Source organism: Schistocerca nitens, chromosome 2, assembly GCF_023898315.1.
Source record: "Schistocerca nitens isolate TAMUIC-IGC-003100 chromosome 2, iqSchNite1.1, whole genome shotgun sequence".
Lineage (NCBI taxonomy): Eukaryota > Metazoa > Arthropoda > Insecta > Orthoptera > Acrididae > Schistocerca > Schistocerca nitens.
Window position 1 is genome coordinate 370058908 of NC_064615.1, and position 27095 is coordinate 370086002.

At 36.7% G+C, this 27095-nt stretch overlaps 1 protein-coding gene across 2 annotated transcripts in view; it reads right to left on the minus strand.

The window, feature by feature from the left end:
• Positions 1 to 264: 264 nt before the first annotated feature.
• LOC126236196 (SUN domain-containing protein 2-like) overlaps positions 265 to 27095 on the minus strand; it is a 436500-nt gene continuing 409669 nt past the window's right edge. For both annotated transcript variants that reach the window (XM_049945303.1, XM_049945304.1), the window contains exons 7-9: positions 13591 to 13758; positions 7881 to 7976; positions 265 to 735 (exon numbers count right to left, since the gene is read on the minus strand). In XM_049945303.1, coding sequence (XP_049801260.1) covers positions 604 to 735; positions 7881 to 7976; positions 13591 to 13758 — 396 coding nt within the window. In that variant the 3' untranslated portion in view covers positions 265 to 603. The remainder of the gene's footprint in view (positions 736 to 7880; positions 7977 to 13590; positions 13759 to 27095) is intronic.

The following is a 27095-nucleotide window of genomic DNA, read 5'->3' on the forward strand; positions in this document are numbered from 1 at the left end:
AGAGAGTAGTAGTAATAATAAACTTTACAAGAAGTGTTATGTTCACCATTACTTTTGCTATACTGCCTCAGATTAATACATACCGTTAATCAGTGCAGATAATTTAGTACCACTAATAGCTTATAAATTACATAAAATAAGAAAATGATTAATAGGAGTTTCTGTTTAGTATGCTACAGTATGGATTTAAAGTTTTTTTTTCCCATTTACTTCAGTTTGCACATAAACTCTTGCTTTAAATATTTTATTTGCTACTGCAAAGGAGCTTTTCTATGTAATAAAATTGGGTGTCAAACTAATTATTTTTGAGCAAAGAAATATTATCTCTTGTGTGTTTGATATTCTTGCTATTATTCTTCTTTATTTTTGATAGACCCAAGACATTTGTTACTCTGTAACTTATTTCCATATCCAATCTTATTAAGTATCAATGCAGTGTCTCAATGAACAAAGAAAACTAAAATTTCATCAACCAACATTTTAATTTTGCTCACTCATACTTGACTGATGTACAAAATAAAAAAATAGCAAAGAGTAGAGCAATGACAACCAGTGAAACAAGCTGGCAGTACAGCAGCAGTTTAATGTCCCCATCTTTGACATCTAGAACACTCCACATGACATGTTATTGATAGTCCCATGGATCCTTAATCTGTACACACATGTGTAGTTTGGATTTCCATGATTAGAATGAATCCTCATCTCAGTCATCGAATATAACTTAGGGCTGTAATTCTGTTGGAAGAGAAGATTATTCTCAGAAGTATTTCAATCTCATTAATTGTTTGTATAAGGGGCATTAAAAAGAAATGAGCTGGAGTCTGGAATATGTAAACCAGTGACAGGAGGATATTATCATTGCATGTGTAATGAGGTGTGGTTCCGACCAGAGTGTGGAAGTTCACAGCCTGTCACTAGAGGGCACGTGTGCACATCATGCGACTATACAGAGCTAGCAGCAGGATGCATCAATCATCCAATGCTGCCAGTTGCATTGCAAACAGTGACGTGGAGGCATCAACAGAAGAGCAAAGAGGTCTTGTTCATTTTCTGACAGCTGATGGAGTAGGAGGAATGGACATTCATCGACGAATGTTACAAGTGTATGGTGAACACTACATGTCCCTTGGAAGGGTCAAGACATGGCTCAAGCGCTTCAGGGAAGGAAGGGTGTCTTTAGCTGATGATGCACAGTCTGGAGCACCACAGTGCATTGCTGATGACATTGTCCAGCTGGTAGATGCACTCATTATCCAGGACTGCCAAGTGACAGTGAAAGCTATAGTTGCCATGGTCGTATTGAGCGTCGGAAGTGTTCACACCATCATTAACGAATGACTGCACATGCACAAAGTGTGTGCCCAGTGGGTGCCCCACAGTCTTCAACCACACCAGGAAGCATGTTGAATGGCTCACTGTCTTGCTCATCTGCAGCACTATGCTCGGGAAAGGAATGCATTCCTTGCCACGAGTGGTGGCTGGAGATGAGTCAAGGTGTCATCACTTCGAACCAGAATCAAAACGACATTCTCCAGTGGAAGCATCCAGGGTCACCACCACCAAAAAAGAGCCAAGGCCATCCACATGAGTGCAGGAAAGGTTATGTTGACATTTTTTGTTTGACCAAGGTAGTCCCCTTCTGGTTCACTTCCTGCAGCATGGGACAACAGTGAATGCCCAGCATTACTTGCAAACCTTGACTACCCTTCTTCAGGTGATCAAATCAAAACAACCAGGCAATCTCACACATGGGGTCATTCTGCTCCAAGACAAAGCAAAGCCTCATGCGGCCAATACTGTCACGGCACTCCTGCAGAAATTCAAATAGGAGGTTCTCAGCTACCGTCCATACAGTCCAAACCCATCTCCCTGTGATTACACCATTTTTGGCGCCCTTACAAAGGCTCTGAGGGGCAAACGATTCACTTCAGATGACGGCATCCAGCTGTATGTGCAGAACTGTTTAACATTACAGCCCCTGGAATTTTATGAGACAGTGGGACAAGTGTCACGACAGCCAGGGTCAATACTTCTAACACACAGGTATTGGTTTCTGTAATTATGCTTCTGGCTCGTTTCTTTATGAATGCCCCTTATAATATGACTGGTACAACTTAAAAAATATTAACACTAGAATGAATGAACAACATCTTTAGTTCAGCACTCTAGTTCACATACACACACTTTGTTGATGTTTCCAATAGTATTTTCCTTAATTAATTTACTCTTTAAATCATGCATTTTGTCACTTTTGGAGTAGTGTTTCCTTCAATCATTCATTGATTCATTCATCCATTCATTCATCATAATCTGTGGATCATGTCATGAAGGAATCTGTAAGGGATATGAAATGAGTCAAGGTATACATTAACAAAGTGCAGAAGCTGCTGGAATCTACATTAATAATGAACTGCCCTTAAACTGCTATAATCTTTTGGAGCTTACTCTAGCTAAACTTAAAAGAGTAAAATCAATGGGAATTTCAACTCAATGAAACTTTCTGACCAATTCATGCAGTAATAATTAACTCATTTAAAATATGAAGGAGGAGGATCACTGTGTACTAATACACTGACAGATCATGCAGGTGTTATATTACTGCATTATTATACATGTACTGAAATGCTAAATAAAGAGGATCTGTTAGCAATATTACTACAAAACAGGCCCAACAGTACCAATTTAAAAGTAAAATTTCATCGTGTCAGAATAACCGAGCTTCATGCCACTCTAATTGAAGTATGAGTCTGACCTTATTCTTTGTAAACAAGTAGATACCATAATAGCATTTTTTTATAATTTTTTATGTCTGATCCTATTCACATTTACAGTGCTGTGAATAGGATTACAAATGTTATACTGAAATTAATTCTTTCCCCATACTTGGTACAAAAAAATTACACACATATGTTTCCCTTACTTTGAATGATTTTTGAGAAGTACTTATGATTTGTGGTGACTATTGGAGGTGCTCAGAACAGTTTTGGCATCAACCTCAACTTCATAACTAAGGATGATGTAAGACCTGTCATGGAAATTGTGAAGACAGTTCTTTAAAAAATGCGACAAGCCTAGGATGAAGTGTTCTGTCAAAAAATAAATGTGGAATGCAGAGGTGACAGGAGAGGTCCCTCAAGCGAGCATGGCTGGTTTGTCACTCCCTTAGAAGGTCGCTCCACACAAGCTATAGTCTCAAGTTTTCTGATAAGAGTTTAGTTGTATGGCCAATTTCCAGAAGCATTCACTGCAACCAGAGCACTTTTGGTGCAATCCCTGTTAGTTCCAATATTTTTACTACATAATTTTTAAAATAAATGTTTCCAGAAGCAGAGATTACAAATAACTATAGACAGAGTAGAAACAATTAGTGAAAAGGCAGCTTCGACAGTACAAAGAGTAACATTCATGTTACATTTAGACTTGTCCATCAAAACAAAAGAAATTTGTTAATTACAAAAGATGGCTAGTTTACTTTGCTTATTTTCATCCTATTATCTCCTAAGGTATCATATATTGCAGTAATTTGTACCCTCACCTGGAACACTGTTACAACACATAGATCTACAGAGTCAGTTCATAAACATTGTGGAGGTCACTGTTCAGGTATATCAGAACTCTAACTTTGACAGTATTATGAAAAGGATATTGTTATTATTCCATCCTGGATTTTCTATTGCTAGAATTCTAACTCTGTCAATGCTGTACAAATACTCCATCATGAGATTTCTTGCTGACATTGTTGACTCATTTGGAAGAAATGAACACATTGATCTGTTTTCATAGTTCACTGTATATAGTTAGTACAATCTTCTTTTACTTTCCATTTACAATAAACTGCCTTTTGTTTCACAACATATGAAGTGTGACTTTGCTCCAACGATTTCTTCCTTTCCCCTTGTGATAACTAAAGTTGTTACTGTTTCTTGATTTTTTCCATTCTGTAGTTTTTCACCACTTCTTCAGCATTTTTTTTTGTTGATGAATACCTTCCTTCGTTCTTTTGATTTAAAGTCAAAGATACAGTGCTGGTTGTTCATCAATTATAATATCAAAATTTTTCTTCAGTTTTTGCAGGAGATTTTTCATTTGACAGATGTCTTCTCCAAACAAAATCTCATCATCAATATGCATTGCAAGACACATTTCCTTATCAGTATCTGAATGACAAACACATAGGTTAGATTTCAGTTGGAAGTCATTCAGTTTCTTATTCTGCTGCAAAGGAGCTTGTTTCAACTCTTACAATGCCTTTTTGAGCAGGGAAATTTTCCCATGTGCTTTGTATCACTCTCAAAGTTCCATTAAAAATGTTCTCTTACATTACCTTTAAGGAAGATCATAATTGTCAAATCACCTTGTGCATTACATGCAGATAGGAATCTCAGAGAATTAATTTGTACAACAGAACTAAAAATTCTTTTAAATTCAGTTTTCTTTGATATTGTTGACATCCTTTTTCAACTAGCTTAGCTTAATACTTTCCATTATCCATTATCTTGAAGATCCATTTTTGTGTAATTATTTATTTTCCATGAGTGGTTTGTTTATTCACCAGAGTCCATGTTTCATTTTTATTCAATGATTCTTTCTTTTCATTTATAGCCTTAGTAGCAACACATATAATTGTCACATCTCTTTCATAAATTTATTTGACATTTTAGTCTCTGATATGTTTTTTTATCTTCTTCTGAAGTTTCTACTCTTTTCTCTTCCTTCTTCTTGAAAAATCATTATATTCCATATAACAAAGCCACTGTCTGTATATGCTACAAGAATGCCTTTTCACCTCTTCCATTGAGTTTTTTTCTGAATACTGCAACTCCAAATATACCCAATCATCACAAAGACGATGATCTCCCACACCACATCTGAGCTGGAATCACATGAACAGTTGTAGTCAGACTTCTGTTCATGAGATAAGCCACAGTCAAAACTGCACAGTCCATTTTGTTTCCAACTTTTGAATCAAAGAACATGCAGCTTGTTTTTTTGTTTTTCATCATAGTAAGATTTATTCCTTTTGCCTTACCAAGACTTTTTAATTGTGGAGTCAATCATTATACTTTCTTTTCACACCATTCCTTAAAATCAGCACTTCCGTCCTCCTGTCTCACATCTTATTTGTTCTCTCTTCAGACTGAAACAAGCATCACTTTCATTTATATATTCCTTGATGTGACCTTCTGCTTCATCTTTTGTGTTTCAAAACATACGTACAATCAGCAACCTTTTTCTCCCCCAATCTATTCAGTTCCTCCTCACTAGTTAGTTGATCTACCTATCTAATCTTCAGCATTCTTCTGAAGCACCACATTTCAAAAGCTTCTATTCTCTTCTTGTCTAAACTATTTATTGTCCATGTTTCGCTTCCATACATGGCTACACTCCACACAAATTCTTTCAGAAAAGAGTTCCTGACACTAAAATGTATACTCGATGTTAACAAATTTCTCTTCTTCAGAAACACTTTCCTTGCCATTGCCAGTCTACATTTTATATCCTCTCTACTTCGTCCATCATCAGTTATTTTGCTACCCAAATATCAAAACTCCTTTACTACTTTCAGTGTCTCATTTACTAATCTTATTCCCTCAGCATCACATGATTTAATCTGACTACATTCCATTATCATCATTTTGCTTCTGTTGATGTTCATCTTATATCCTCCTTTCAAGACACTGTCCATTCTATTCAACTGCTCTCTGAAGTCCTTTGCAGTCGCTGACACAATTACAATGTCATTGGCAAACCTCAAAGTTTTGAATTCTTCTCTATGGATTTTAATTCCTACTCCAAATTTTTCTTTTGTTTCCTTTACTGCTTGCTCAATATACAGATTGAATAACATCGGGTATAGGCTACATTCCTGCCTCACTCCCTTCTCCACCATGGCTTCCCTTTCATGCTCCTTGACTCTTATAACTGCCATCTGGCTCCTGTACAAATTGTAAATAGCCTTTTGTTCCCTGAATTTTACCCCTGCCACCTTCAGAATTTGAAAGAGAGTATTCCAATCAACATTATCAAAAGCGTTTTTGAGATGTTTGTATTCCTTTTTGCCTGCTTCATTTAGTGTATTTTTATATTTTCTCCTTTCATCAATTAAATTCAGTATCTCTTCTGTTACCCAAGGATTTCTACTAGCCCTCATCTTTCTACCTCCTTGATCCCCTGCTGCTTCAATATTTCATCTTCTTCTACTGTATTTCTTTTCCCCATTCTTGTCAATCATTCCCTATTGCTCTCTCTGAAACTCTCTACAACTTCTGGTTCTTTCAGTTTATTCAGGTCCTATCTTCTTAAATTTCCATCTTTTTGGAGTTTCTTCACTTTTAGTCTACAGTTCACAACCAATAAATTGTGGTCAGAGTCCACAGCTGCCCCTGGAAATGTCTTACAATTTAAAACCTGGTTCCTAAATCTCTGTCTTACCATTATATAATCTATCTGAAATCTTCCAGCATCTCAGGCCTCTTCCACATATACAAACCTTCTTTCATTATTCTTCAACCAAGTGTTAGCTATGATTAAGTTATACTCTGTGCAAAATTCTACCAGGCAGCTTCCTCTTTCATTCCTTCCAGTCCATATTCACCTACTACTTTTCCCTCTCTTCCTTTTCTTACCATCTAATTCCAGTCCTCCATGACTATTAAATTTTTGTCTCCCTTCACTATCTGAATAATTTCTTTTATCACATCATATATTTCTTCAATCTCTTCATCATCTGCGGAGTAGCTGGCATATAAACTTGTACAACTATGGTAGGCATGGGCTTCGTGTCTATCTTGGCTACAATAATGCATTCACTATGCTGTTTGTAATAGCTTACATGCACTCCTATTTTTTTATTCATTGGTAAAACTACTCCTGCATTACCCCTATTTCATTTTGTATTTATAACCCTGTATTCACCTGACCAAAAGTCTTGTTCCTCCTGCCACCAAACTTCACGAATTCCCTCTGCATCTAACTTTAACCTGATCATTTCCCTTTTTAAATTTTCTAACCTACCAGCCTGATTAACGCATCTGACATTCCAAGCTCTGTTCTGTAGAACACCAGTTTTGCTTCTCCAGATAACGACGTCCTCCTGAGTAGTCCCCACCCAGAGATCTGACTGTGGAACTATTTTACCTCCAGAATATTTTACCCAAGATGATGCCATTATCATTTAACCATACAGAAAATCTGCATGCCCTTGGGAAAAATTACGGCTGTAGTTTCCCCTTGCTTTCAGCCGTTCACAGTAACAGCACAGCAAGGCCATTTTGGTTAATGTTACAAGGCCAGATCAGTCAGTCATCCAGACTGTTGCCCCTGCAACTGCTGAAAAGGCTGCTGCTCCTCTACAGGCCTCTCAACAGATACCCCTCAGTATCTACAAGCAATTGCACATCAGAAGACGTTTTGCAAGCTGGTTGCAGTGTATTTAATGTAACAAGAACTTTACAGCTTGATAGTTGTATAACTAATGAAAGTCATATTTTGTAAGTTATGTGATATGGTATCTATGCTAAAGAGTATCTGTAAATACATGTATAGCAATGTTAAGTTAAGAAATTAATGTCATACAACTACAGATAAATGTAAGTAATATTTGTCATTACCATATTTGTTAAATACTTGTTTTAAATTGCAATACATAGACTATATTTTATCACTTCAGGATAAACTGCTGACTTGTCCACTATGTGCCAAATGTGATCAAATAGGATAAAATTAAATCAATCACTTAATCAAACAATGACAGATATAAAAGTACACTGCCACAAAATATCCCTAGATGTAACAAAATACCTGATCTTAAATGTTTGGATTTGATAGTCTATACACTGTATCCTGATTACGTGGTGACTGAAAAAGGAGGTCTTAAATACCTTGACCTTAAAAGTCTGTACTGGTGGTCCTTTCAGATCATACAAAAATTGACCAAAACAAAAAGCATCTTCATCACTGTCTACTGAAGTAATACCCTGTAGAAAGAGATGTTGTTATAGAAGATGCCAAACTGCAGGAGATAATAATAATAATAATACTAATAATTTTACTGTCATTCAGCCAATACAGCAATAGACAATATCACACATATTATAATTTAAAAGAAACAACAGGATTGTTATTAGTGCTATAATATTATATTACAGTTGAAATATTCAGTTACGTCATAGACTGGCAGTATTTGTTTGAATGCTTGTACAGGTAATTCTTATACAGATTGTGGAATCTTATTAAATAATTTGTGCCCCACGAGTTCATAATTGTTCAGTGATTTTGACAGTCTGTGGTATTGGATATAAATACATCTGTTCTCTCTTGAACTGTAACAATGTACATTTTCTCCGCATTTTGTTTCTGGTAACTTCTTATTTTTGTGTAAATTAAAGCATAGTATAAGTTTATTGCAGTCATGATCTTTCATTCACAAAACAGCAGTTTACAGTGTACCTTACAAGAAGAATCAGTAATTACCTAATAGCTTTTTTCTGCAGTATTAAGATCTCATGCACACAACTATACTTCCCCCACAAAAAAAATACCATATGTTAGTATGCTTTGGAAGAAAGAGAAATATGATGTTCTAACATACTTTATGGGTACATAGTCCATAAGTCTCCTTAACAGATAAATTACTCTTGACAGCTTACACTAATATATTGTACATGTTGACTCCAAAGGTAATATATCATCTAAATATACCCCCAAAAACTTAACATATGTGCTGTGTTTTTTTGCCATTCAGTAAGAAGCCATTTTCTTTAAACCAGTTGGAAGCTTGGTCCACTGTCTTTGCAACACAACTTTTAAGGCTGCTGAGATCATTACTACAATGAACTATACTAGACTTCATAAATGATGGCAGATCATTGATCATTATTAGGAACATAAAAGGGCCCAGTATGGATCCTCGGGGAACACCTACCTTTTAACTTTTCTATTCTTGGCATTTCCTTGCCAACACAGACAATTTACCTATGGTCCTGTAGATATGAGTTTAATACTTTAAGGCTGTTACCTTCAATGCCATAGAATCCAATTTTTTTTCCAGAAGTGGTGTGTGCTCTACAAAGTCAAAAGCTTTACTTATGTTAGATCACGAAAATTGGCTTGAGAAAAGCCTTTTGTCCTCAAACACTTGATGTATGTATTTGACTACAGAGTCTATAGCATCAACTGTTGACAAATTTTTCCTAAAACCATACTGTGACTCACTAATTATTCCTAGTTTTTCAAAGTAAACATATAATTGTTGGTAAATGACACATTCCAGTACTTTAGAAAAAGCTAGGACTATAGAAATTGGCATGTAACTTGAAAGTAAGTCAGTATCTCCTTCTTTATGTATTGGAACTACTCTACACACTTTTAGCTCATCAGGGAAATATCTCTCAGCTATGCACTTGTTTTTACAATATGCTAAGGGATACACAATATAATCTATTACCGTCTTTAGTACATTACAAGATATGTCTTATACATCTACACTGTCTGATGGTTTTAGCTAGGAGAGATCTCAGAGAAGGCAAACATGTGTGTATTAGCTGGTAGTTTACAATCATTTTTTGAAAGAATCTCTGATGAACTAATATCAGGTTTGATAAAAGAATTTCCTACTTCCTCAATTCATTTAACAAAATATTCATTAAATTTTTGGAGACATATTAATTTTCTTGTTTCTTTCATTTTTAGCAATACTATTTATTAATTTCCATGAGGCTTTGCACTTGGTGGAATACTCAATACTGCTGAAATTGTCTGCTTTTTTGGCTTCTGCAATGGGTTTTTTATGCTCATTCCTATATTTAAGATAGACTAATCTGGCATTGTCAGTATTCAGACTTTCATATACATTGTGCAACAGCATAACTTGGTTTTTCACATTTGTTAGTTTTTCACTATACCATGGATTTGTTTATTCATGGCCTTGCTTTTGAGGTCTTTGCCTGTTGCTTTGCGAGAATGTCATAATTAAATTATGTCAAAAATGTTTTAAAGAACCTTTCAAATGTTACATTTGCTGACAAATCATTACATAAGCTATAGTGTGTGTCACCATAAGACTGGCCAAATCAGTCTCTGTCTGCAAGGGACTTCGAAACCTGACAATATATGTTATGTTCATGCAACAATAAATTTACAGCATGCCACAAACGATAAAAATCATAAGAAAATTTTTTAAAAATTTGCTAGTGCTTACTGGATATCCTTACTTGAACCAATTGAAGATTACCTCACCTTGGCTTCTAATGAGAAACTGACTCTTCTTAGTATGCGGTGTTGTGAAGCTAACTCCATTTTTGGAAATCAAAATATAACTAAATGCACTATCTCATAACTACATAGAGTATGTTAAGTACAATAATACAATCTGTTTGTGAGCCTATATTAGAAACTATCCAGGATGTCTGGCACATTAATGGAAACCTACTGGGAAACAGAAATATTATCCTGGCTGTAGTTTCTAATGATTCAGATTTAACACATAAATTTGCATTCTTTTCATAAACAGTTATCCCATAAGAGAACCTCCTGAAGCAAAACTTATATTACTAAAGGAAATGCCATTTTGAGTACGATGAAGGCAAATCTACAATATAACCATAATAAAGAATGTGTAAAACTATTGCAATGTGTGAAGGAAAATTACACAAAAATCCTTCATTTTATATACTATATCGGAAAGTAACAGGCCACACTATGAAACCAACTTACCATGCAGGTATTTTTAAGAGGGAAACTATCATAGAATGTAACAGTGTTTATATTCATTAAGAGAGACACTGTCATAAAACATGGCACTACTTCTGTTCAAAGAATGAGAATGCATAAATAATACTTCATATGTAACGGACATCTATAACAACATAGGTTATATTAAGAGAAGCATTGATACGTTGACACCAAACATACTAAAATGTTTGAATATAATTACACCAAATTTGCAAGGTTTGTTAAAATGTATGTACATGCATGTGCACTAAAGGACATCTCACGAAGTTCATATAATGTAGAACACAACAACAAATTTGTCTGGTATAGGCACGTGAATGTAGTGAACATGCAGAATCCTCTCACAGTACTGCTGAACATTTAGAATGAACTAATGAATAAAGATGGCAGTTTTCAATTGAGCATGGCCTGGGACCCAGTCTTGAGCATGATTAAAGAACAGTGGAAATCTGCTCCCATCATAGTAACTGAAAGGACAAAGGATTATTGTCACAGCACTGGCAGAGGCCAGCTCTGGTGCTGGTAGCAGTGTGATTGAGAACAATGGATTGAGCTGCGGCCACATGATTCCCTCACAACTGCATCAGTTCCACACCCAGAAACTGCCAGCTAGAGGCTGTTGGCAATGGGATGGGATATAAAGACAGCACTCAGTGAAATACAGTCAGTCATCATGAAATCCTGAAGATGGCAAGAAGTTGGCTTGCCAAAATACTGCACCTTCTTAATAATGGCATCTGGCTGAATGCCCAAGAAATATTCAAAATAACTTTAAATTACCATCACTGAATATCTTTTAATTTCAGGGGTTATTGTGCTACAAGTGTTGGAAGTCCCCTTTAATAAATGAATATACTGTCCCAAGAAAAAGACTTGGGTTACAATGAGAGAAAACTTGGAAAAATGATTTACTGAATAACTGAAGCTAACATTGTGTCTTGAACTTGTGTTGAGGTTCTGCTGACAAGGAGACTCAGGTGATAAACGTGAAAATAGTTGAAATTAATAACAAATTTGGATAATGCACACTACTTTTGAAGGGAAAAATTAAATGAAACATGATATGACAATTATAATATGTGCTAAACACCATCTTATGCCATAGCAGTCATCATTGTATGAGCTAGATTATCTTGTGCACAATTTAATGTCACTGTTACGAAGAGTGCATTTATCTGTATCTATAAATAGGTAGCACCACAATTGTTTCAAATGAAAGAAAAGAGATTACTGAAATAAGTTGATGCACTATCTACAGCTGAATTAACTGCACCATGTTGATGCCTCTTGAACTCATACATAAAGAAAAGGGAAACTAATGAAACAGAATCACTAAATGTGAGTGGCAAAACCATATGTAGAAACAAAGAGGGGTGCAAAATTCAATACATGAGGGTTGGAACTGTAATAGTGGCAACTATTTATTTACAGCTCATACAAAATAGATACATGTTTCAAATATTTGCTGACCTTCAAAGTAGTCATCAGAATTGTGTGTAACCTGTTGCCAGCAATGTGGAAGTCATAGGATACTCTTAGCAGTGCCAGTCGTGTTGACAGTTTGAGTGTCATCGTCTATTGCCCGACAAATTTGTAGCAGTTTTGAAGTGAATGCCATGAAGTGTTTCCTTCAGTTTAGAAACTGAGTTGAACTCACAAGGGCTAAAGTCAGGGGAGTGCAGTAGGTGGTATAGCACTTGGCAGCCCCATCATTCAAACAAATCAGTAACAGCTTGCACTGTACTTGTGTATTGTCCTGCAAAATGATGGTCAGGTCCTGCAGAAAGTGTCATCACTTCTGTCTCTAAGCTGGTCATAGGTTGTGTTCCAAAAATGAATAGCATAGAGACAATAATGATGACACTTTCTGCAGGACCTGATGATCATTTTGCAGGACAATGCTCAAGCACATACAGTGCAAGCTGTTACTGTTTTGTTTGACTGATGGGGCTGCTAAGTGCTATACCACCTACTGCACTCCCCTGACTTACACCCTTATGAGTTCAACTTGATTTCTAAACTGAAGGAAACACTTCATAGCATTCGCTTCAGAACTCCTACAAATTTGTCGGGCAATAGACTGCGCTGCTCGAACTGTCAACACAACTGACAGTGCTGGGACTGTAGTGTGCAGTACTACTGTTGTGTACCAAGGAACTTTTCCAATGAAGTTTTTTAAATGGTTATAAACAAATCACGTAAGAAGTGTGGTTTTGATGTCATTAGAATTGACAAATATACTGATGATACTGAGCAGGTGATAGAAGGCTACTTTGCAATCAATTTTAATAAATTAAATAACATCAACGTCATTTAAGAAAGTCATATTATTTGTACAGTAGTTGATTAAAAATCATATTTCTGTACTGTATGAGGAACACTTTTATCACATTTAGGAGGGGAATGAGTCATTATTCAACTTAGGTTGAGGTTAGGCAAAGATTTTCTGAGAGATCATGTTAAACAAAATCTTGTATTTATAAATTTTGGAACACTTATAAAACAACTAATGTAATTAGTAACACTGTCTGAGGATACTATTTTTTGCTGATAGAGCTATGCAAACATGAATCTGAGTGTGAAAAACTGATACACAATTCCAAATGTTAGAGTTAATAATTGAAGTAAGATAAAACTAGGAAAATAGATACTATTTTTAATATGATCTATAGTTTTAATTTGGTGCTTGATTAAAGACATATATGCAAGCTTTACACATACGAAAGCTATATGACTGTTTGGCACATCAAACTGAAGAAGTACAATTCTTGGTCATAAAAGCATGCAATACAATAATTATCACTTGATGTATTACATTTTTTAAGAACCTACATGTTAGAACATAGAAGCAGTATATACCCATATTGAAAACTCTTTTGGTGCACTACTCCTTTCTCCTGTTGGTGACAGGGCCTGAGGAATGTGCTCCAGGGTCACTGCTGTCACATAAATTTCCGTAATCAGTTTAATTGCTGCTGAGCCTGCACTGCCATGGAAAGCCCAGCATTCACCGGGCAAAACATTTGCCTGCAACACAGCATTTAAGTGCTGTTATGGAAAGGTCCTCTATTTTTGTAAATATAAGGAATAGTTGTAAATCTTGCACAGAACAAACAATTTCTTATTTGGAAGAAACATAATTGGATAATTTCTACTAGTCATCAACTGTATGAAAATAACGTTTTGTAGTTGTGAATACAGAATTATAAATATGACCATGGAATTTTTATCTACAACCACATCTGTACTGTGCAAACCACCTTTCAGAGTGCAGATGATAGCTCTATCCCCCCCCTTTCCCTATTCCATTAGTGAATAGAGCATGGGGAGTATCAATGCCGGCAATTTCTGTGATTTTCTTGTGGTGGTCATATCTGGAATATATGGCATATCTGAGAGAAAGTAATATGTTGTCTGACTCTTCCTGAAATGTTGGAATATCCATAGTAAACCTCTCTGTAATGCACAAGCCTCTCCTGTAGTGTGTGGCACTGGAGTTTGGTTAGCATCTCTCCAATTCTCCCCTGATGACTAAGGGTAAGAGTACCAAACTGATGAATAATATTTAATAATAAGTCAAACAAATTTTAAGCCAGCCAGTCACTACTGCACTTACATTACTTCTCTTTTTGATTGTCTCAGTTCATCATTATTACCATACTATGAAAGAACAGAATAATCACCTGCCAATTCATATCATTTTTAACTTGAACTAATAGTTACAGTTCCTTTTTATAGTGTATCATCAAACTGTTTAATAAATTTTCAGTCTATTTTTATATGCAGTCCAGAAAAACATATTCTTATCAGAGCACGTCAAAAACTCTTCACTATCTGAAGTAATTCTACACGTATTCTTTTTCAGACAGTGATCATTTTTTAACACACTCCTTTCAGCATCACTCCTTTGATCTCTCAATAATACTCCTGTGCTGATGGTGCATAAAAGGCAAGCATTGTTCAAATGTACTTGTATTGATCTCACAGATATTTTACTATACACATCTTAAAAGATTAGTGAAGGCAGATATTTACAGTGGGGGAATTCATTGTGATGTTAATCACCCCTCACTTACTTTTACTCTGAACTATTGCAAATAACTATTATGGAACAATGTCAGGACAAAAAATAGAGTCTGCACAAGAGTACACATCATAGTAACAGAAAATTTAAATAACATCATAAAACCCTACCAAAATTTGAAATTTATGAATATTTAAGTCCCTTCCTTGAGCTCTGAAATTGCAACACTCATTCATGCCTTCAATAAATAAATATTTCTGACAATATGAAATTAAACAAAACACAACAAAATGATAAACCAATTCCATTGGATTTGGGTTTATGCTTCTGAGATGCGTTGAAATGCATCAGGCACATACAAGTCCTTGGTTGATTTTACCATGTTATCAGCATTGTGGCAGATGCATGCTCACCACTAAACCCTAGCCACATTCCCTTTTCTGTGCTTGAAAAACATGAAATACAACCTGTGAAAAAGAATCTACAGACATTACTATTTTACGTACTTATCAGTTTCTTTGGGCAGCAAAATAAATGAAGATGGCTGAAATATAGAGGATATAAAATGCAGAATGGCTATCTGTCACAGTTGCATACATATTCCTTAATAAGTGTCTAGTTTTCAACAACTCCTTTCATTTTCAAAGCATTGCCTGTGTCTTTCTCATGAGATTGTACAATAAAACCAATGTAAAAAATAAAAATTTTGTTCTGGTCATATAGATACATCTGAAATGTTTGCCCTTACACATCTGACTTCCATACAACAGATCAATTTAGGAAATGTGGTTGAGTGTAGTTGACAGGCACCATTAGTGTTCAATGTGACGTATTACACAAATATATTTAATTGTTAAAAGTCTTTTCTGAAGGTATTTGTCTAGAATGTAGCCTTGTACAGAAGTTAAATGTGGATTATAAACAGTTCAGACAGAATGGGGGTAAAAGCTTTTGAAATATGTTGCTACAGAAGAATGCTGAGAATCAGATAGGTAGATTGAGTAACCAATGAGGAGGTGCTGAGACAAATTGGGAAAAAAACGAGATTTGCGTCACAACTTAACTAAAAGAAGATATTTGTTGATAGGATATATCCTGAGGTGGCAAGGAATTGGCAATTTTGTAATGGGGGGAAGTAAGGGGGGGGGGGTTGCAGGATGAAATTTGTAGGAGGAGACTAAGGGATGCATACAGTAATCAGGTTCAAATGGATGGATGTTGTACTAATTATGCAGAGATGAAGAAGCTTGCACAGAATAGACTAGTGTTGAGGGAAACCAGTCTTCATACTGAAGACCACAATAACATCACCAGTTTGCTAACACATCTTCTCTTGCCCTAATCAGACATTCCTCAAAAAATATTGCTAATACAATATATAAAACTAAGAAATGCTAACTCCAGGTAGAAATATCAACAATGTAGGAAAAGATAGATTACTACTTACCATAAAGATGTCAAGTTAAGTTGCTGACAGGCACAGTTAAAAGACACTTACACAAACTTTTGACAGCAGCCTTCATCAAAAAAAGAAAGAGAAACACACACAATTCATTCACACAAACATGCACACCTCATGCATACATGACTGCCAGTTCTGGTAGCTCAGGCCAGAAAGCAATGATCATGTGGGATGGAAGCAGCAGTCTGGAAGGGGGGGGGGGGGGGATGGATAGCAGTGTATGGGTGGGTGGATGGGGAGAGAGAGGAGTGCTGTCTGATGGAGCATGTAGGGACTAGAATTTTAACAGGCACGCACAGCACCAAGAGGTTGTGGGGCAGGCAAGCAAAGAGGGTGGGAGATGAGAATAAAGAGGAGGTGATATGACAGAAGGGGTGGAAATTGTTGGGCGGGAGGTGCAGGGACAGTAAGTTACAGCAGGTTGAGGCCAGAATAATTATGGAGTGTTGTAAGGATAACTGCCATTTGTGCAGTTTAGAAAAGCTGGTGGTGAAGGGGAGGATACAGATGGTTCGGGTAGTGAAGCAGCCATTGAAATCAAGCATGTTATGTTCAGCTGCATGTTGTGGCACAGTGATTTCAAATTAAAGTTGTTACTTCTCCTGATATTCTGCATCCCGTGTTTTCTTCTTTTATGTATAGCTTCAGATCTATGATGTTCCTCAAATCTAACTACTCGTTGGAATGGAGTCTGACAGCAAATATACATTTTCATGTGGGTTTCATTTTATAAGGGGCTATCACAAAGTTTTCCATTTGAGGGTGTTGCTGCAGCATACGTACAATGTAGCATCAAACTGATGTGGAGAAATAAGCACTGTAAAGTATCTTTCTAATTTGAATGAAATTAACGCAGAAATGTGAACTACAATGATGTTATTACTGAACAAGTACAAACAGGATCAAAATGTTGTAATTCTTTTTTTGACTGCCCAAGGACAAACACCAGTATATGTACATTGGAGAATGAAGAAAGTTTAAAGGTCAGCACATCTTTCAAAAACCATTGAGCAAGCAATGGTGTGCCAAGGTCCAATGCTGGTCACAGTTAGATAGAAGACATCGGGTGATCTGGGAGGCCAGCCTCAACTGGAAGACCCAAGTGGGAGATACTTGAGCACCCACCCTTTAGCCCTGATCTCTCCCTCTCTTCAGTCCTTTAAAAATGGCCTTGTAGGGTTGACGATTCTTGTCAGAAATGGATGTGCAGCAGGCAGTTACAGACTTTTTCACACAGCAGGACACACTGTCTTACCAAACAGATATCTTCAATCTGATGTGTCAGTGGGATGATTGCCTCAATGCTCATGGTGATTTTGCCTACTGATTCTGTACAGTATGGCCTTAGGAAGGAAACTTTTTCATCACTCCTTATAATTTAAATGACCCATGGTAAACATGCAAAAATTCCTTTTATTTTGGAGTCTATTTTCTTTCGCTTAATGAAAATTAGGCCCCCTATTTCAAATACAGTAGGATTCAACCAATTTTCTTGCTATCTCTTTCTTCCTTCTGCTTTCTCATTCATTTCTTTGCAGTCTTCTCCTTCTTCTGTGATGTTAGCTCTTGTGTGACAGAGAACTCAATCTTTTCCATTAACAAATTACAGGATTTCACTCCAGAACAATCTCATTTGGAGCAAATCATGTGCCCTCTTTCTTATTCCTGTCTTTTTCTGTACCAATTTCTTCACTCTCTTTTCTAATTTGTGAGCACTTAGGCCTGGAATTTATAGGGAACTTAATCTCTTTCCTTACTAAATTCCTACATTTCACACTCAGCATGATCCCTAGTGGTGCAAATCCTGTGTCCTCGTGCAAAAAATGATTTATATATCTCTTAAATGTAAATACATAGATGGCCCATGAAGTAGGTCCTGCACAACACATTCAGTTCTCTGACAAGTCTCGCTCAAGTTCCCTTGTGGGAAATGAGCTTAAACTTTCAATGTGCCTTACACCATTCCTCTACTATGTTAACTACAGTAATTGGAGTAATAAAGAAATTTGCAAACTTCAAAAAATAAAATAAAGACACTGCATCTGTTAGCAAGCTAAATACATGCTGGTATGAGCAAGTGCAGTTAGAATAAACACAGTTTACGATTTCTACTTAACTCTTAACTTTGTCTTCATTAATGTTGAAACTGTTGTGTGGCTGTTTGTCTACATGGTAGATTCTCCTTCTTGTGAGACATAGTTGGGTTGTAACTTGAAAATATGTATGTTGAAATAATATCATGATGCAGATTTTCTTTACATCAACTTTTTTATGATGGCAAACTTGTTTTAACATTAGATAACATACACTGTAGCTTTACAACATCTCAGTTCACAGTCTAACATGTGTTATGCCTTGCTGCTTTGACTGTATGCTTCCAAAAGTTTTTGAGGCGATCACAACTTTTTTACTCTGAGTGAGAGATAAAATCTAAATCAGTTGTTGCTCTTTTTCCCTAATTCCAAATTGTTGCAGTTTATCCACAATTAATTCATCACTGACAAGATCAGAAGCCTTTTGAGATCAAGTAATACTCTTGCTGTACACTTTCTGTCACTGAGTACAACATAAATTTCACTTAGAAATGAATATAGGACCTTTTTGGAAAACATAAATTATGAGGTCTCAACAAACAGTTGCTTTCCAGGAACTTAAAAACACTTTCATATATTGACTTCTAATGAACTTTAGTATGTTTAATAGAATTGAGATGAGTTTGCAGTTATTGTTGTCACCCCTTTCACTTTTTTTAAAGAGAGGAACCACTTTTGCTGCCTTGAAAAATGTAGGGAAATGGTCCAACAGCAAGGAGCAGTTTATTACATCTGACAAGGGATAGGATACAAGATTTCTTTGAGCTGTTAATCAGACATGGTTGGCGTCAGTGGAACAAGAAACACTGTTTTGGGGAATAAACCCTTCTGAACAGCATTGGAGCACCAATTTGAGAAGAATGTTTGCTGCCAATGTTTATGAAGTTGAATACTTCACATATTTTTAGAGTCAGAGAACATTATCCTCATTCTTAATATCTGTTATTGAATTACTCTTGTTATCTTCACAACTTCCCACATTTTTAGATTTATTCCTAGAGTTGACTATAAACTTCCAGTAGCACAATTTCTTGGCTTTGTGAATAACCTTGTTGAGGATTTTTTTATATTGTCTGCAATAGTCTTGAAATAACATCTTGCCCTTAGTTCTGCAGTAGACAAGCAACTATTCTTTACTTTAGCAATATATTTGTATGCCTAAAGTTAACCATTTCTTACTGGATTTTGAAAGGAAATGCTACATCATAACAGTACCCATTAATTTCCTCTACCTTACTGTCAATTTTACAGGCACTATAAACACTCCCCCAAACAGCTTTACAGAGTAAATGTGTGAAAGTTGCTACACTGTTCTTCTTGCCTACTGATGTCCATTTGTATACATTTCTGTCTGCTTACTTTTGCTTGACTGTTGTAACAGCAATGTCAGTTCCTAGGTATATAGTGCATTTCTGCATAATCAGCTGCTTAAGCTGCCTGTCAAAAATTTGTCCACTTCCCTTGATAGCAAATTATTAAACTTTTGTGCCTTTGACAAGAAGACTGTTTGCTGTTAACTTCAATCCTTCATTGGTCTGTGAAAGGCCCTTCTGTGCCTCATATTACATTTATGATTTCAGAATTATAATATAAATGAAAAATAGTGCCCAACAGAATAATTACTAATTTCTTGAGACACCAGGGTAGAAGTCAAAGGAAGAAAATAGTGAAGATGTTCATGAAACAGACATGGTAAAAGAATAATTTATGTCCTTAAGTATAGGCTAATGACACTTTTAACTCTATTTTCCCTATGAATGCATGAACTATGAATGAATTTCAGTCACTGATATATGAGAGTAAAATTGCGCATAATGAGGAACAGAGACTGGGTAGCATGTAAATTATCTTCTGTCAAGAAAAAAGCACACTAACTCATAAAATGGGCCATAATACAGAACTTAACATTTTTTGCTGACAATTTTTGAAGATTCTCTAGTCTGTTAAGACTATATCAAAATGGTGCACCATGCTTAACAAGTAAAAATCTAAAAGCATATTGAAAAAATATTCAGATCATTACTAAACAAAATGAGAATGACGAAAAAAAATGCACTTCAGTTTCATGATAGAAATAATGATGTATTAAAATTATTGTCCACAAAAGGAAGCGACTAATATTTAATTAGTTAAATGTACATTCATTAGATTCCTTATATATTTCTTTTCCTACAATAGTATCCAATGTGAATCTCTACTGTCAATTCTTAAACAATTTTGTTTACATCAGAAACTTGTCAACCTCGTTGCAGTCACCCTTTGAAATACTAAAGCTACAGTAAGGTTCAGAAATGAATTCTCTGAACCTTTTGAGATTCATACTGGCCTTTGACAAGGCAATGGATTGTCTCCATTATTGTTCAATTGTGTGCTGGAGAAAATCATGCATGGATGGAACAAGATATGTCCACCATCTGTTAAGATTTGAAGAAAGATTTGACTTAACTGCCTTGCATTTGCAGACGATTTGGTGCTGTTAGCAAACAATACTGATGAAGCAAAGGTTCAGGTAGAACAACTAGAACAATTAGCGGCAAAGGTTGGATTGCAAATTTTATTTGAGAAAACAGAAATGATGCCCAGCTTCCCATATCTTACTCTATAATGATCAAAAAATTAACATAGTAAAAAAGTTTAAATATCTTGGTGAGATTATTACCTGGAATGTTAATGAAAGAGCTTCAATAGATTGTAGAACACTAAAACTTCAGCGAGCGCAGAGATCCACGTGGCCAACCTACGAAAAACGATCTCTCTCAATAAATGCTAAATTTCGACATTACTCCTCCATCTTTAAACTGGAAGCAACATATGCAAGTGAAACACTATTCAGACTAAATACTCAAGCAACAACTGACAAATTGCAGAAAGTTGATAGAAGAATATTCTGAACAATTATCAGTAAGAAACATCAAGTTAATGGGCGGTGGAGACTTTTGCCCAATTCAGTAGTACATAAAGAAAGTGAATCCATTATTGATACAATTGTTGAAAAGAAGGATTGCATTTTTTGGCCACATACCTCACCTATCAAATACTAGAATCCTGAAGCAACTTTTTGACTACTTCTGGAACAGTAAAACCAAAAACATCTGGTTTAAAGAAGTTCAAAGTGATCTGGATGAACTGAACATCACCACACACCAAATTCAACTCAGAGAAGAGAAACTGCTTCTGAAGAACAAATACACATGGCTGACATTCAAACCATCAGAACGGAAGAAGTATGTCATATATGCAGAAGAACGAGCAGCCAGATCACAGCAAATGAAGAAGTTTTGGGAAACGAAGAAATGGCTGACTACTAAGACCTATACTTAATCATTGTAGACTCTGTTGTGTTATGTTTGATTTTAGTGCTCCAATGTGGGCATAAACTATGTAAATAAATAAATAAACAATTTACACTGCCAAGCACTTATAGATTGCCACCAGTATGGGTTCCAACACATATATCCTAAAGACATTACATAAATTCTTAGGTACCTAAAATTATTAATTTTACTGTGCATAGCAATGTTTTTAATAGAGCATTAATATCTTCTGCTAACTTCATCAGACCATCCTTGACCTACCTATGTAATCAAACAATGAATAGGCACACTTTTTGACATACTTAATAATATACAGTAAAAATGGAGACAAACAAATGTCGTCTAATTATAGGCACATCTCATTCAAACCCATTTAAGCAGCTCACAATATATCTATCATTATCAAATGCTTGTCAACATATATAGTTCAGCATGCTTACTTCCCCTACCACAAATGAAGGGTCCAGAAAACTGATTCCTCGATCCACAAGAATACAGCAGCATTGTGGAGACTTTTCCATTAATTAATTATTCAGGCCCCTCTTTCATTACAGAATTCTAAGGTATATTATAAAGTTAAAGACTGGGTTCAACTATTATGTTCTCAGTTTATTGAATAGGAATTTTAGAAGCCAGAATCTCATTTTACTCAATAATTCTATTTGTTTTTATTATATTATGCATAATGTTATGTTGATTTTTGAAGTAGCTCAAGAGAAATACTTGTTGCTCCATAAGGCTTACCTGATCATCTCTTCTGTCAAACTTTCTTGTAACATCTCAAATTTGCTAAATTTAGAATGTACAATATGCTTGTAATATTCATTTCTGCAACATGTGCACACCCTTTGCTTTGGAATTTTTATGTGAACTAGTCTACTATCATATCTCAGAAAGGAAGTCCTTTTGCTTTATAAGATGTACATGATCATTCCAATTATCAAAAGTACTCAAAGGTATAATTACAGGAACTGTTTCTTTTTAACAGCTGAGTATGATAGCTGATTTTTGTGCCAATTTTAGGTCAGAGTGGTGTGTGACAAGTGTCCTAGAGAAATAATGTAAGTGTAATAGTAATTATCAATGTGTCTGCAGAATCATTTTATCTCAGTTGTGCCTTTAATGCAATGCATAAGTTGATTTATTTTTATTCATGAGAGTTCTCTCTCATGGGACTGGATCAGTGGGTCACATTTTCAGGAACTTGGGTATGGATGGGTGCAATAAGACATGACATGAATCAATAAATTAGAATTCACTACTTTATGTATATAATGTATGTACACTGTTGTGGACCAAATGTCCTAACGTAACACATATCATGTCCAGACTAAACTGGCATAGAATCTACTCAGCAACACTTGATAGTCAGAGATGAAGTGTTGGGGAGTCTCCCTAGACGAGCCCGCACGGAACCCTTTGGAGTGGAGGAAGGAATGAGGAGAGAAGATGGGTGGAATGTTAGTGTGGTCACCTTCATGCAGATGCACATGAATGCAGATGCACATGATTACCTTCATCATGGCTGGCTGAGTGATGGTGCGCAGTGGACCATTTCTCACAGGATGGTGTTGAAGATGCACGTGACTAACCAAGCCACAAGCATTGCTGGTGTGAGGCATGGCCAGACCATTTCTCACAGAGATTGTAGGGAATGAGTTATCTGGTTGGGAAGTCACAGATGAGACAAGGACAGCAGATTACATGCCATGCACTGCAGCTGTCGTCTGTTGTGAGAGAGGGCTAATTGAAAACAACAAATTGTAGCCATGACTTGGTCACAAAGCTGTTGCAGACATTCAGGAGGGAACAGATGTTCCAGAGGTGGCTTTTTGTGTGTAACAAGTCGTCCACTAGCTGTCAGTAGAACTATGGTATACCTCTGGAATGTCTTGTTCAGTGCAGTAACATTGTCCTCCAGGCAGAAAAACTGCTGCAGTAATGTTGTCATTGATAGTGTTGTCATATCTGGTAGGTGATTGCCTTGGGTAGCATCTACAATTCAGCTTGTGCAATGTGGGTTACACAACACAGTGGTGAAGTATGCATGGCCATTGACACTTGAGTGCAGAACAGATGAAACCATGGTGGAACCAACATAAATATTTGACACATGGCTGGAGATCGGCATCCACCACACAAGTTGTTATTGCATGGGCAGCCACTGTAGGGAAATGTTGTCTCCTCACACAGTAGTGACTGGGCCAAGTCATGTCATCTAGGTGTCATTCAGATGAAGCTGTGACATCACAGCTGACTCCAACATTGGGGAGGCGATGCCGGCTTCATCAGCAAAGTCAGGTGGAGTTATGATGTATTGGACATCTGGAATGACATGGTAGTGAGAGCATTGAGGGGGGTAATGGTTGGCTGGACTCATGAATTTTCAGGTACTTGCCACAGTGGATGAATCGGAACCACAGTGAGCCAAGATGGCAGCCTCTATTGGTGGTGTTGGTTGTACACTGTTAATTACAGAAGTCAGGAGGACTGAAAAACATGTCTGAGTACAGTTAAACTGATTGAAAGGCACAATTGTGAAAATATTTATGGTCCAAATGCGGCGCAGTAGAAACAAAGTTTTAATAAGAGCACATTATCTAATCAACTGGATAGTGTGTCTCCATCTGGCGCTGTAATGACACTTCATACCTGAATGTAAGTCTTGCAGAAAGTATTGAAAGCGCCGTTGTAGAGTGCTGAACATGCCAATTATGAATTCCATGTCCAAACAAGCCATTTCTTGCACACTGAGAGGGGAGTGGAACATTGTAAATGCACTGGGTTGTCAGTACACTACATAGTTATGGCATTGTTTCAGATTTGAACACAGTTTGAGGCTTTGTGCAGAAATGTTCTACATTGTAGTGTGGCAATGTTCTACATTGTAGTGTGGCATGTGAAACAATGATGCAGGAAAATCACAGTCAGTTCACACGAGTGCAATAAGGACTGTATTGTTGTTGCATGGTAACTGACTTGACAGTAATGTGAGAAAATACAGCACAATGCAGTAGTTGGGAATCATGCATGGAGAAACTCGAGCATGGATGGGTGCAACAACATATGATGCGAATCACTACATTAGAGTTCAGTACTTTATTTACATGAAGTATATGTACTGTTATAGTCCAAAAGTCCTAATGTAACACAGGTCAAGTCTATACTCAACTGGTGGAGAGTATCTACTCAGTACTGCTTGATAGCATATTGGTCGAGACACCACACACTGTATGAATAAATTAATGAATGAAAATTCCTCACTCTTGAAGCTCCTTGTGTTTGATAATAGGAAAACCTTCTGCAATTCAAAACAGTAACATGCCTTTTGGAACTATTATACATTTCTTCATAACCTATTATACATTTCTTCATAACAGAAAGCAATTTGTGTGTCACTCAAATCAAAAGATTTTGGTTCCATGCTGCATTTTCACTCAGTGATATTTTATTTTAAAAAATGATATCAGGGAACCAAACACTATTTACTCAAAACTTACAGTTGTTGGACAAAAAATGTAAACATTGAAGAAATGTGTGCAGATGCTAGCCAGGCCTGCAGGTTGCATAGTTGTATTTGACCACGAAAGGAACCTGTGCAATGCCAACAACACATTGCAAATGTGAGTCATCATCAGAACAGAATTCTGTGTAGTTGTTAGTACATTATGTCAGAGCTAAGTGAATTTGAACTTAGGCAGATCGTTGGTGCTCATGTGGTGGGTGCTTCTGTACACAAGGTAGCTGAAGTGTTTGGTGTTTCAAAAAGCTTTGTATCAAAAGTTTATATAGCATATATGGAAAGTGGAAAGACATCATCTGCTAAGTTGAAACAAAGATGAAAGGGTGTGGTGAGTTATAGTGACAGATGGTCACTAAAGAGAACTGTAATGAAAATAGAGGACAACAGATGCAAAAGCCACTGCACAACCCAATGTCCACTTGGGAAAACTGTCAACAAAAAAGCAACATAAAGGAAGTTCTGTAAACAGGGAATTAGAGAATGAGCTGGAATTCTAAAACCATTCATCAGTGATGCAGATTCTCATAACAGGAAAATATTGTAACAAAGCCATAAAATCTGGGTTATGGATCAATCAAAAAATGTAGTTTGGTTGGATGGGTCTTGTTTCACATAGTTTCAAACTTCTGGCTGAGTTTATGTCCAAAGAGTGAAACAGTGATGATTTAGTCAGTCATATCATGATATCCCTCTAGCCCTATGGTGACTCTGCAAGGCTGCATTACTGCCAAGGATTATGTGACCATTTTGGCTGATCAAGTCCATCCCAGGATACAATGTTTGTTCCCCAGTGGTGATGCAGTATTCTAAGACGATAGGGCCCTGCTCACACAGCTCACAATATCCAAGACTGTTTTGTGAGCATGAGAATGAAGTGTTGCGTCTCCCCTGGCCACCACAGTCACCAGATCTCAAACTTATTGAGTCTTCGTGGTGTACTTTGGAGAGAAGGATGTGTGATTGCTAACCATCTCCACCAAAATTACCTGAACTTGCCACTATGATAGAATATTCCCTTGCAAACCATACAGAATCTGTATTTATACCTTCTAAGGCAACTGGAAGCTGTTATGAATGCCAATGGTCATTGCACATTATGCAGGGTAATGTGTTGTGTTTATGGTGTTTCCATATTTTTGCCTACTCCCAGTATATCATTCAGAACAATTTCAAACATGATTACACATGGATGAGACATACTGAAAAATGCTTGAACAGTCCACGGGTATACTGCTGGTTCATAGTGTCCAACGGGCACAATATTTCGGCGATGTCACCATCGTCAGGTGCGCTGACGAACTGAGCTCCTGAGGGCGGGCGGCCGATTTAAATCCCCTCCCCCCGTGGGCCACTCTCTTCACCGTCCGCGCCTGCGCGCCGGTGGTCGCAAAGACGTGGGTGTCAGAATCTGTTGTAGTGTCGATGTGCTTGCTATGTCCGCCCTGGTCGCCAGTTCATACTTCTTGCTGAGAGTCTTCTTAATTACATTCAATGCCGGGTCCCAAGCTTTGCTGAGATTGTAGCCACAATCTCAGTTGATAAGATCTTCCCTGGTGCGAATTTTGATAGCCTCCCTTATAACACTGTCACAATATTTAGAGGTTTGAGCCAGGATCTTGGTACACTCATAATCCATCTCGTGTTTCTCGGATAAACAGTGCTCAGCTACTTATTTGGATATTTCAGTCGAGTGTGCCTTTGATGTTCTCGGCAATGATCTTTGATGGTGCATACTGTTTGTCTGGTACAAGTCTTCCCACACTCACAGGGAATTTGGTATATGCCAGCCTTCCTCGAACTGAGGTCATCTTTCTCACTTCCCGGTAATGCCCGTGTTTTATTGGGCGGGCAGAAGATGGTTTTAACTCGGTGTTTCTTTAATATACGATATACGGCCGATTTTTCCTGATAGTGCACAATTGTATGGAATAAAGACAAAGGCTACCTC